Source organism: Danio rerio, chromosome 20, assembly GCF_049306965.1.
Source record: "Danio rerio strain Tuebingen ecotype United States chromosome 20, GRCz12tu, whole genome shotgun sequence".
Classification (NCBI taxonomy): Eukaryota; Metazoa; Chordata; class Actinopteri; order Cypriniformes; family Danionidae; genus Danio; species Danio rerio.
In genome coordinates, this window is record NC_133195.1 from 14,411,747 (window position 1) to 14,425,539 (window position 13,793).

Consider the following 13,793-nt stretch of genomic DNA (forward strand, 5'->3'; position numbering starts at 1 on the left):
CTAGACGTATATTAGACATTTTTTATAAACAAAAAAGGAAGTTGTTTTAAACATTTTCTGTAAAAATGTGATCGTTTAAATTATTCTCATAAAAAAGTTACATTTATTTGCGTTCTAACTACGAATATTGATTATGCGTTTGTTTTATTTCTCAATTTGAGGATTGTCCCTTTCTCCTTTGACAAGGCTCCAAGTTCAACTAACTCTCACAGTGTTTCTCTTTAAAATGTTTAATTGTGGACGTTGTTTTTCCTGTATGTTTGTTTTATTTTATAATTTTATTTATTTATTTTATTATTTTTTTTTTTTTGAGTGGTTGAACGTTTGTTGAAGTTTTGTTGCATGTTTTCATGCGAGTTCAAGGATACAGTATCTTTTTATTTGTGTGTTTCCCTAAATACCATTAAAACAAGAATCTGATTGGTCAGTGGGCGGAGCTTGGTGTTTGTGCTGGCGCTCGTTGGACGAACATGCTGTCACTCAAACGCGCCACGGGGTTTTATTTTTAGACTCCATTGAGGCGCAACAGCAGCTGAATGAAGTTCAGCGGGTCTGAGGAATTTTACCCTCGGCGGATTCGCATTAAACTCTTTTCCTCATATGGAGTGTCTCCTTGGATAAACGCGACTGCATTTTTGTACTCGACATTGTTATATGGTTTTGTAAACATTTAAGCATGATAAAAGCACGTCAGTAACTAACGTCTACGTTTATACGTCATCTTAGGGTACCTGTGGATCATCATGCAGCCTCCGCGAGTGGGCTGACAGTGTCACATTAGATGGGGTCTCGTGAGTTTAATGCATAGCACAGTCAATGGGATGTCTGCACTCAAGTCTAGAGAACATTTAGGGCACACTCGTTCACTGTAGGCGCAGCTTTTTTTTTTTTTTTTTTTTTTTTTTGCTAGATCTGCTCTGGAAATGTCGGCGATTTCTGCGTCGGAGAAAGTGGACGGGTTCACGCGGAAGTCTGTGAGGAAGGCGCAAAGGCAGAGGGTATGCCAGGGCTCGTCTCAATTTGCGGTCAACAGCAGCAGGCCTGCGGCTCCAGAGATCTCGGCGCTCCCGCAGCTCAAAGGTAAGAGGATAAAGCTCTGCAAATATACACTCGCGGGCTGCGTCTTAAACACTGGGCAGCTGTCTAAAATATAAAGGAGCTCCTATAAAGGAAGTTCCCTTCATAAAAATGTGCTGTCGTTTATAGGAAGCACTAGTGTTTTTGAACCACACTATAGTAAAGTTTATTCGGGATGTTTACTGCAGGTATATATTATAGTGTTTATCTATAGCAAACTGATATACTAATAAATAATGTGGTATACTGGTGTATTGTAGTATGATATAATGTTACTATATTTGTAGAAGGTTTGTACAGTAACAATTTGTTTGTTAATGTTACTGTATTGCTGTTTCAATAGAAACTTTAGAATTACCACAACACAGTAATTCAAGTACAACTATACTATATAAAAGCCACCATATTTTCCAGAAATTACTTTAGTTAGTTTTTTTTTTTATGTTGAAAGTAATCAATCTTGGCATTACAGGTAGCTTGAGTTACATAATCAAGTAACCAAGGTTTGCGTTACTTATTACCAAAATAAGCAACGGTGAACTAAAATATGACTTTTTTTTTTCCTTCAATTTTATACGGTTCCTTTTACATCATTGATGTTGTAATGCAATTAAAATATAATCTGTTAAAAAGACTTAAGCGTTCATTTAGTTATCTAAATGAACTTAGTTCATATTTCAAAGACAAAAAAAAAAATAATTTGATGCAGTGCTTTTTCTATATTCTTAGACCTGCTTTATAGCGTATAGCATTTAGGCAGTGAAGATCCTTGATTTTTAAAGAAAACAGTTCTTATAAATGCACAGATTTTGTATCTGTTCACCGGAAGCACTTGACCCTGGTTACTGCAAAATTAAAAGGCCATCCGAATACTTCTGCAAATATATCCTATTTGAAAAAAAAAAAAATGGTGAGCAAGTGTAGAATACAAATGTATGCATTGAGCACAAATATATTCATACTGTAATTATACCTTAATTGGGTTGGTACACCCCCCTCCCCCAAAAAGTCTGTTATTACCCCTACTTCGTTCCAATCTCGTAAAGGGGTGTTCCACTATGATATAGTGATTGGAATTTCAGATCATTTTATTGACTCGGATCTTTGAGTCTCGTTCGTCGAGATGAACAAAACTTTTATCGAGTCATTTCGTTTATTTGGTTCAATTTTCCAAAAGAATTGCTTCCAAACACATCTACAACTAGCCCAAAAGGTTGATTACACAACAAATAAGTCATAAATAGAATACTATAAGAAGGAGAAAATAATAATTCAATGTTTACACGCTCTTTTGTCTATGAAGGTATTGTGGTCTCTTTGCTTAGCTCACCTCTTCATGCCTTCAAATGTCAGTGGTTCGTTCACGTTACACTGACAGTCACATATAATCTTAATTAAAGTACACAATCTGAGCCAATAGGAGCCATGATAATTAGTTCACCTTTTCGAGTCTTCGAGTCTTTCATTCATCATGTGACAGAATGACTCAAACCCAAGAACTTGATAGGTGACCGGATCAATTATTTTTCCGGCTCTAAACGCATATGATTGGCCTGTGAGGAAAGAATGACTCAAACCCGAAAGAGGACTCGATAGATGAATGGATCTATTCTTTTACCGACTCTAAACGCATATGATTGGCCTGTGGGGAACGGATGACTCAAACCCGATAGACGACTTGAGAGATGAACGGATCAATTCTTTTTCTGTCTCTAAACGCATATGATTGGCTTCTCCCTTTCCGCGATGAACGACTCAAAAGATACCACCTGCACAAATGTATGCACGCGCGAATGAATAAATCACTCCCTGAGAGGGCTTGTAGTTCAGAAGTCATATTAAAGATTCGTTCAAAATGAACGAATTGTTCAAGAACGACCCATCACTACTATGATATCATATTTTAAACACTTAAAGGGTGACGAAACACCAAAACACATTTTTTAAAATGTTGACACTTGACAGTCGTATATGTGTCCCACACTGCTAAAAACACTATTAGGACACATATATCTCACTAAAAAGTAAAAATTAGTTGTTTTTGCGTTATTTTGAGCAAATTCGTACTTCCGGTTTAAAACTAATTTTTGAAGCTGCATCACGGCCATGAGATCTTAGCGTGTATTCCAGCTTGCAGACGGGACGTCTGTACCTCAGCGTCCCGTATTATGTTTCTGAGTGTGTTGCATTCATTCATGAGTAAGGCTTGGTTCAAACCAATCAGAGCGCTCATTATGTATGTTGCTGCATGCAACTTCATTAATATGCATGCTAGCTTTTTTAGACTGTACCTGAAACAGTGTTCAGACGGCAGAGAGACAACACACGTTGTGTTGCCAAACGTTGTGGGAAAAGAATAAGAACTGTTTGGAGATACGGGTCGCCAGTGTTGCTTTCATCATGTGAAGGTTTTATTTCATTTTCTCTTCATGAGAGCGCTGCTTAACCCACGTGAGAGGAAAAAAAATTTCTCACATCAATAGTGAGATCCGGATTTGATGCTCCAGTATGTGCTGATTGCCCTGTCTACAGATTCTGTAAGTTTGTGCAATCAGTGCCCTTTCTTTCTTCATTCAGATGGCAAAGTTATAGTTCGTATGGTCGGCAGTACTCTTTCAGTGTATAAAGACAGACCTTAGTCAAAATGATTTCTAAGTTACTTAGTTTACAGTACGTTAATATCACTACAATATTGAAAGATCCGCTGTAAATGCTGCTCTCTGAGTGTAAACACGTGAACACTGTAAGCAAACTTTTGCCGACCGTCGTGTTAAATTTTTGCTGCATTTTGTGACAGGATAGTCTACACACACACAGCTTTCTGACCTACTGAGTGCATATGAGTTACAGAGAAATGCAGAGGCTTTTTTCTCTTATACGACGTGTGGTATCAAACATTTCACTGTCATTAAACACACTGTCTTTCTTCCCTGCGTGTGTGTTTGTTTTTTCTCGGTTCTCAGCGCGTGCCCAAATGGCAACTCCCATTTTTATTCAAACCCTGCCCATTTTCCCTCCCCCCGACACTCCCACCCAAACAGAGCTAGACACACCCACTTTCCTGACTTTTTCCAAACTAGAGGTGTGAAAACAAGGCCCGCCCTCAAGTGACTGATTGGTCATCTATCATAGAATGCTGTGATTTGCAGATTGGCTCCAACAGTCAGTCAACCTCATGCCTGCCTTCTAAAATAAAATCTGACAAGTGTCTGCGTGTGTGCGTGTGTGTGCGTGTGTGTGTGTGCGTGTGTGTGTGTGTGTGTGTATGTGTGTGTGTGTGTGTGTGTGTGTGTGTGTGTGCGCGTGTGCGCGTGCGCGCGTGCGTGCGTGCGTGCGAGCGAGAGAGAGAGAATTGCCTGTAGACGCGTGTAACACGAGAAGTGCATGTCGGGACCAATGTCTCTTTTTCTCTGATGCTCGGATTAAGTTATTTTCTGTAATATACAGTATCACTGTTGACTGAAGAATAAAGCACAAGATGTGGGATGCAACCTGTGTGAGCCTTGATTGATTTTTCTGCTGCAACACGAGTAAGGCGAGTTCCCCTGTATTTTTTTCTACTCAATGCATTACACAACATTTTTACATATATTCGGAATATGCATGTGTAAGTAATATGAATCATTAACATATCTTTTGCGAGTTCATTATCTGAGATGTAGAACGCAGTCACACGCATAGAGAGACACGCACATGCTGGTGTGTGTTTTCACAGCGGTTTGACTAATAAATATGAATTTGTAGCTAAATTGTCAGCAGTGCCAAACAGCATTTCCCGTTGTTTACATCTTTGCTACAGCAGACTGTTAACGCTAGAAATTGTACATGTCATGATCAATTTTAACACATAAAAACACATATAGATTGTGGCTTAGAGTTCACAGCCTCTGCTTGTTGGAGCTGCTCCTTCTCTGAGGAGATTTAACTGAATCCAGCACTGAACTAGGAGAGATTCTGGAAGTTGTGTTTAGTCAAATCATGCTTGCTGTGTTAGGGTTGGGCGATGTTGATCAATTTGGCATCGTACAATGTCTAATGTGAAACATCGCGATGAACGATGCCATTAATAATGAATTAATTAATTGTAGTCTACCATTTTCACTACATGACCCAGATGATCTTTGCTTTACATATAACCAAACCATAAATAAAGTTACAAACAAATGACCACCTGTCAATCCATTTTTTCCGCAGGACTCTGTCATGAATAGGCACAGTGATCTGTGTTGTTCTAATGGCTTTTTCCCAAAGCCGGTGAAGGAGATGAGAGTTTGGTTGGAGTTCACTGTAGTTCATACATTTTCATAGTTTTCCCTGCAAAATCCACACCGCGTGCGCAGATTTAGGAGACATTTATGCAGAATGTATCGTTGCACCTAAAAACGCTAAGCGCAGCACTCAGGAACAGATTAAAACAGTTGTTATGTGAACTTGCTGAAGTAAAAAAGCCAGCAACGCTTGCCCTGCCTTTGTGCTCTTATTAATGGCTCACTGCTCTAGAACTGAACATGAATGATTGGTTAATATCTCCTGTCAATCACTCAGTCAATGCCTTCTGCCTTTAGGACAGGAGCTACAACTGTGAAAATGTGAAGATGAAGATGAGAGAATGAAAATAACAAATAAATAACACATTTACCTACAGTTACTAATAATAGCAGATCTTATTAGTGATCATGTGCTTAATGTTAATCCCCCATTTACAAGAGAGGATAAAAGACTTCCAATGTCCAAAGTCCGCTATGAAAATGACTAAAGCCACTCACTATAAAGTCTGTGGGACGGGGTTTGCAGGTAACAGCATTTTCCATTGAATCTACACAATTTAAACGCAAAAGGAGCTGTATATTCTTTCATTTAATTCTCACGATGTTGTCAGCCGTGCAAGCGGCAGCTATATGTAACATGTACACAGCTCATGAAAAGACCGTTATTAAAAGATGACATGCAAATCATAAGTTGTATATCATCAAGGTCTTCTTTTGCATTGAACTATGAACATTTTACATGCAGATATGTTGTTTATGTTCACACTGCTACATTACACAACAACTAAAGTTTGAAATATGAAATCGTTGTAGACCATCCCTTTAAATATTTTAGATGAAACCCGGGAGCTCTCTCATCCTCAATAGACAGCAAAGTTCCCGAAAAGGAACCAAAAGCTTTCCACGTCACTCAACTGTAGTCAAGTTCCAAGAAGACTTCAGATTAATTTAGAGTTACATCTTTTTACCAAAATGAGTATCGGCGATAAAGTTTCTTACCCCCTTCCACTTTTTTATTCACTGACTGCACTCATATTACAATATTTGAAAGAAATAAAAGAATGCAGATGTGTGCCATGAGCTTAAAATTATTCTTACTGTAGGTATACGTTAAAACTGGTTGGTACAATATATATATATATATATATATATATATATATATATATGTATGTATGTATGTCGTTCAAATCCTCCTTCGTTTATCTTCAGAACACAAAAAGGAACTAAAACATGTCAAAACAAACATGTTATTTAGCTGTAGTCATATGCAAGTTCCAACGAAGACATTTGAGTGATAAAAAAAAATAAAACGTTTGTAAAAACTTTGACAATATCTTCCTTATTTGATAAGGTTGTGTGTTTATCATATGCAATATGATGCCTGCTTTTTGCACCATGGGACCGCTGTCTATGGAGAATGAGAAAGCTCTTGAATTTCATTTAAAATATCTTATCTTAATTTGTGTTTTGAAGATGAACAATGGTCTCAAAGGTTTGGATTGACATGAGGATTGATAATTAAGAGAATTTTTATTTTAGGAGAACTAACTATTCATTAGTTTTCTTTTTGGCTTAGTCTTTAACCTTTATTAATTCGGGGTCGAAAAGTTTGTTTCAGCTGTGCCCTCAACTGTACAGATGTGGATTCACATTACTTAGGCTGGTTTTCACTTTACATTTAATTTTTGGTGTAAAAGTGACTTTCAAAAAAGATGTTATAATACAAAGCAAGACCAAAACCAAACAAGTAACATTCCCCAAAACCAAAGACTATAAATAAAACACATATGTAATTATAAAGCTTACCTGAATGTTATATGAGTCTATCCAGTCTTTAAAGTAATATTTTTTGCATTTCTGATAAGGTACATGTGAAGTACAGTATTTACAACAGGCCCATAAATATGTCTGCTGGAAGATTCATGTGTGTGTAACCTGTAATTACTGATTGCATCATCATGTTGTATTAGAATTTCTTATCATTGGTTCTTATTCATGCTCCAACCATTGTTTTCCCTTATTTTTCACTTTTTTATGCATCTGGAAGTCATGTGGTTGTCGGTTATAAGTGCATTAGTGCCTGCCCACTTTTTAGATGTCTTGGTTTTGAATGTATTTTTCCTTTTTTGTCACAAAGGGGTTTTTAAAGGTAATTCATCATTACATTACTTTGATAACTTGATTACTTTGAGGCAAAACCCTTTATTTGAGAGTTTTGTTGCTGAGAGATGAAGAATATTGTGAAAAACATTACAGAGATTGGTTTGAAGCAAAAATGATTAGGAAATCTGACAAGACAAAAGTACAATGCTGTGAACTTAAACTACAGTCTTAATCTTTGTGAACAACAAAATCATAATAAAAATAAATAAATAAAAAACAATGGAAAAAGAAATATTAAATATGTTGTGTATTTTATGAAATTTGACAAAAGTAGATTATCATCTAATGATTCTTACACTGTAAAACAAAAAAGTTAAGGTAACTCAAACCATTTGAGGAAACCGATTGCAACAAACCATTTACGTTCAAAAACTAATCCTAATGATTACTGTAAACTTAATCCATTTTAGTAAAAAAAGCTATTTGAGCACAGTAAAACCCATTAAATGAAGAGAACTTAAACCAACTGAGTACTGTAAAATCCAATACGTTAAGAGATATCAAACCGTTTGAGGTAACCAAGTGCTACAAACTATTTGAACTAAAAAAAAATTCTATACGAGTACTGTGAACTTACTCTATTTAAGTTGAAGTTATGAGGTATTTAAATAACCCATTACCATCAACATTGAGTTCAAAACATTAGGTTACTTGCATAACCCCGGTTCTCTGAGAACAGAGCGAGGTATCTCACTATGGGAAACGCTTCAGACGGGACAGACTATGGAGCACCAATTACACCACTTCCGCCTGAGGACAGACAAATCAACGCTTGCGATTAGGAGCCCACCCTCTCCATTTTTATCCGCTGTGATTTCCCGAATAGGCATTCGAAGCATGCTCTTGCCGAGTGTAATGCGTGAAAGGAAGTCTGGTGAGATTCCTTACTCTGTTCTCAGAAAATCGGGGTTACGCAAGTAACCTAACGTTCTCTTTCAAACTTTTGCTTGGTATTTCACTATGAGAATTATATATACCACTCCTGTAACGCATTCTTTCCGAAGCCCCTGGACAAAATCGATAGAAAGATAACCTTTTATAAGGGGCAAACATTAGGAACTGAATGAGCCAATGATAATGCGGTGATGTCAACGCAGTAAAACTTGATAAATGTATACGGGGAAGACCAACTTGCCTCTGTACAAATATCTTACCGAAATCCCTCTGAACTAAGCCCTTGAGGTAACAATACCTCTTGAAGAATAAGATCTTAAACCCTATGGGGAGGGCGAAGTAGTGGCGCAGTAGGTAGTCCTGTCGCCTCACACAGTTTATATGTTCTCACTTTGTGTGGGTTTCTTCCGGGTGCTTCGGTTTTGTCAACAGTTCAAAGACATGCGGTACAGGTGAATTGCGTAGGCTAAATTGTCCATAGTGTATTAGTGTGTGTATGTGTGTGTGTATGTTTCCCTGAGATATGTTGTGGCTGGAAGGGCATCCGCTGCGTAAAAAACTTGCTAGATAAGTTGGCGGTTCATTCCGCTGTGGTGACCCTGGATTAATAAAGGGACTTAACCGACAAGAAATTAAATGAATGAATGAACCCTTTGGGTAACGAAGACCCCTAGATGTATAGGCCAGTTCAAACACCTCCACCATCCAATGCAAGAGCTGTTGAGATGAAACAGCCTTGCCCTTACAGCGAGTGGCCCATGACACAAATAACTGATTGCTTTCCTGAACGATCGTGTCATTATTATGTAAAGGCCTAACTCCCGTATGGGACACAAAATGTGCAACTTTCTCTTCTCTGCTGATAAAAGAGGAGGAGGATAAAAGGCATGCAACTCCAAAGCAAAACAGTTAAAAGCTGAATCACTGACCTTAGGAAGGAATGCCGGGTTTGGTAGCAGTGTAACAATGTCATCATCCTGGCTAAAATCCATGCACGCTTGATGCACCGACAAAGCATGCAGCTTGCTTACTTTCTTAGCTGAGACTAGAGTGAGTAGTAAGGCCATCTTCAGTGATAGGAGCTTAATGGAAATATCCTCCAGAGGTTCGAATAGAGCCCGAGTTAAAGCATCCAGAACGCGAGACAGATCCCATGATGGGATCAGCCGTTTCACTGCTGGTCTCACACGCTTCACTCCTTTCATAAAATGACATATAAGGTGGTGCCGTCCCGCTGAAACCCCTTCGAACCCTACATGGCATGCGGAAATAGCAGCTAGGTAAACTTTAATGGTAGAGAACCTTCTTCCATTATCCAGTAAGCTCTAAGTATCCCTCACCGAGCACTGGAAGGAGATAAGCCCTTCACTTGTGCACCAGTCCTCAAACACACGCCATTTTAGATCGTACAGTAAGCGCATTGAAGGAGCCCTAGCGCTCTGGATAGTGCTTATGACCTACCGTGAAAGCACGAGCACATTTACCCCTTCATGATTTAACCCTTCATGGGCCAGAACCAAAGGTTTATTTGTTCTGAGTGAGAGTGAAATATCTGCACCCCCGCTTGTGACAGCAGGTCCCGTCGCAGCGGGAACAGCCAGGGCTCTCCTTGCTGAAGCTCGGCGATCTCTGCCAACCACAGCCTGCCCGGCCAACGAGGAGTTATTAGAAGGAGAGATAGCCAGCTTTCTCTTACTCTGTCCAGGTTGGGAGAAATTAGACTCAATGGTGGGAACGCGTACAGCAGCACGTTTGGCCACGGATGCGCTAGCGCACCCACACCTAACGGTGCATCCTCGTCACCGAGAGAGAAATACAGTGGACATTTTGTGTTTGCTCGCAAGTTGAAGAGATCTATGGCAGCCTTGCTGTACATCTCCTAAATTTGATTCAACACCTGCAGGCAGAGAACCCATTCCCTGTACGTCAGGTTGCCCCTTGACAGAAGATCCGCCCCCACATTTCTGACTCCCGGGACGTGCAGGGCACGCAGTGAGCTCAAGTGAGCGGTGCTCCAGACAATCTGCTTACTTGGTAGATTGTGCAGCTGTAACGATCTTGTTTCCACTTGGCAGTTGATGTAACTCACCAGCGTTGTGTTGGTCATCCCGACTAAAACATGAAAACCCTCCAAGAATGGGATAAAATGTTTTAAAGCCAGAAAAACTGCCATCAGCTCCAGCATGTTTATGTGAAGTTCGGGCAGTCGTGGACACAGGTGCTTCGCAGTAATCTAATACTAAAAATGTCTTATCTTTAATAAACCGGGATCATAGACAGAGGAAGCCATCATGCCCATCAGATGGAGACAGGTTCTAAACGAGACCAGGTTTCCTTTGCAAAAGTGGGTCAGGCATAGACCAAACGCCACCATCCTTCTCTCCGAAAGGATGGCGCAGTATGTTACAGAGTCAAGACCCAGGCCCAGATACTCTATCTCCTGGGACAAAATCAGCTGGCTCTTGGCGTTGTTCATTCTGAATCCCAGCTTTGTGAGATGAGACAAAAGAGTATCTTCATCCCGCGCTGCGCGCTAGTGTTTAGTTTAGTTCCCATCCCAATTAAACGCACCTGGGCTAGCTAATCAATCTCATACTAGGCTTTCTAGAAACATCCGTGCAGGTGTGTTGAGGCAAGTTGGAGCTAAAATCTGCAGGACATCAGCCCTCCAGGACTGTGGCTGTTTCTCAATATGCGTTCTTCAGCGGTCTTGCGTCCTCATGTTCTTGTGTAACGTCATCATCAGCTGCCAAAGTTCAGTTCCAATACTCAAGATCGCAAGAACAGAGAATGCCTGAAACTTCCTGGATGTGAGCCTTGGCTCAGTTGGCATTTCTGTGTGGAGTTTGCATGTTTTCCCTGCATTTGCGTGGGTTTCTTCCGGGTGCTCCGGTTTCCCCCACATTCCAAAGACATGCAGTACAGGTGAATTGGGTAGGCTAAATTGTCCGTAGTGTATGAGTGTGTGTGTGAATGTTTTCCAGAGATGGGTTGCGGCTGGAAGAGCATCCGCTGCGTAAAAACTTGCTGGATAAGTTGGGGGTTCACTCCGCTGTGGTGACCCCGGATTAATAAAGGGACTAAGCCGACAAGAAAATGAATGAATGAATTAATTAATTAATTTTAATAAAGGAACAAATCGAATAATTGTACTGGTAAGCAGATATGCGTAGACCCTTGTGTCTCAGCGGAGAGAGCGCTGCTTTCATGCATCTGCTGAACACCTTGGAAGCTAGACGAAGCCCAAATGGATGAATGGAAGAGTAACAAATTCTAACACTTCGTTCTGAAAGGAAAACCTGAAATATTTCCTTTGTGCTGGATAGATGTTTAAATGAAAGTAAGCATCCTTGAGATTGATCGAGTCGAACAAATATTGATGAATTGACACACCAAACTTAACAAAAAGTGAGCAGAATAATTACTCATGAACAAGTACACAACATTTAGACAATGTGCGTTATTACAACTATTAAACAAATCAACACACTATGTTGTTAAATGACTAATAACAACCAGTGCGGAAAGAGTATTGAAAAAGCATACTTAAGTAAAAGTACCATTACTTGCCTAAAAATGTAGTGTGAGTAGAGTAAAAGTACCTGTTGTAAATATTACTCAAAGTAGGAATAAAAAGTAGCTCTTATAAAAGTACTCATGAGTAGTGAGTATTATGCTGTTAAAAGTTGATGCATTTACATGTAATTTGTGGATGTGTGTGTGTGTAAACATAATATTCTGTAGTGCATTTAGTTATTGCCCAGCAGGCACACAATGTCATAAGACTTTAATATTAGGTTAGATTTAGGTTGTGATGTCAGATGACCAAAATTCAATGTCTAGCCAGCGTCTAAGGACAACGCTATTTTGATGTCCAATAATGACATCAAATGACGTTGATATTTGGTTGATTTTAGGTTGTTACAAAGTGACCAAAATCCAATGTCAAGCCAACATCCTAAACCAACATCCAGTTGACGTCAAATACTGATATTTATTCATCAGGTATGGCAACCAAAATTCAACGTCTGATAGATGTCATAGTGGTAACGTTGACACAATGTCAAGCTGTAACATCATTAGAAGTTGATATTTGGTTGGTTTTAGGTTGGACAATGCACATTGACATTAGGCTGACGTTGAGTTCTGATGTAAACCTGATTTTCATTTCCAAAGAAAATGCAGCGTCTCCACGACATTGAGGTACAATTTCAATCTGACATCATGTTGACGTCTTGTGTTTGCTGAGTGTTTAAGGCCATTTCTGTCATCATACAGTAAATATCCATCATCTTCCCATCAGTGACATGCATCTAAACCAGGGGTGCCCATACTCTGTCCTTGAGGGCCGGTGTCCAGGAAAGTTTAGTTCCCATCCCAATTAAACGCACCTGGGCTAGCTAATCAATCTCATACTAGGCTTTCTAGAAACATCCGTGCAGGTGTGTTGAGGCAAGTTGGAGCTAAAATCTGCAGGACATCAGCCCTCCAGGACTGTGGCTGTTTCTCAATATGCGTTCTTCAGCGGTCTTGCGTCCTCATGTTCTTGTGTAACGTCATAATCAGCTGCCAAAGTTCAGTTCCAATACTCAAGACAAAAGGGACTAAGCCGACAAGAAAATGAATGAATGAATTAATGAATTAATTAATTTTAATAAAGGAATAAACACATAAAAGATGTTTGTTTGCTGAAATTCCTATTAAAATCAGTTTTATTTATGTTGTGCAGAGTATATATTTTGAAAAGGGGGGAAAACAATAAATCGTTGTGTGATTGCTGTAATGTTTAAATAATTTACCATTTAAAACGCGGGAAGGCCATGTGACCATCAAGAAGAACGCAGCATCTCATTTTTTAAAGGACGCGTTCTCTGCCCTCGTGGTCTCCTGAGTTCGTTCTTCCGAGGACACCTGGCAAGACCGGTCTCCACAAGAATGCAAAGCCGTTCTCTGCGTTTTTGGAATTGAGAAAAAGCCTTGGGCATCCCTGATCTAAACAGTCTCTGGGTCAATGCGTGTAAAGATTTTGAACATCTTCTTGGACACTTAATGCTTTAAGTTTGCTGCAATGTAATATGCACAAGTCTAGAAGTAGTTCATTATGATGCAATTTACCTTCTATGATTTGATTGGACAGGAATTACAGGACTAATTTTTCAAAATCACATAAAGAAGAAAAAAAAAGTAGTGACTGCAAGTTGAAGGAAATTAGTGAGAGTAAAAGTACAGATACTGCACTAAAAATGTACTCAAGGAAAAGTAAAAGTACACATTTTTAAAACTACTTAGTGAATTACAATTTCTGAGAAAAACTACTCAATTAAAGTAACTTGAGTATTTCTAATTAGTTACTTTACACCACTGATAACAACAATGTTGAGGCCTCTTAAT

General features: G+C 39.2%; 1 protein-coding gene across 1 annotated transcript in view; it reads left to right on the forward strand.

Annotated features, from left to right (window-relative positions):
• The first annotated feature begins 507 nt into the window (after window positions 1-507).
• Window positions 508-13,793, forward strand: part of ppp2r5a (protein phosphatase 2, regulatory subunit B', alpha isoform) — a 136,335-nt gene continuing 123,049 nt past the window's right edge. Inside the window, exon 1 of the mRNA XM_005160442.6 lies at window positions 508-1,080. Coding sequence (XP_005160499.1) covers window positions 924-1,080 — 157 coding nt within the window. The 5' untranslated portion in view covers window positions 508-923. The remainder of the gene's footprint in view (window positions 1,081-13,793) is intronic.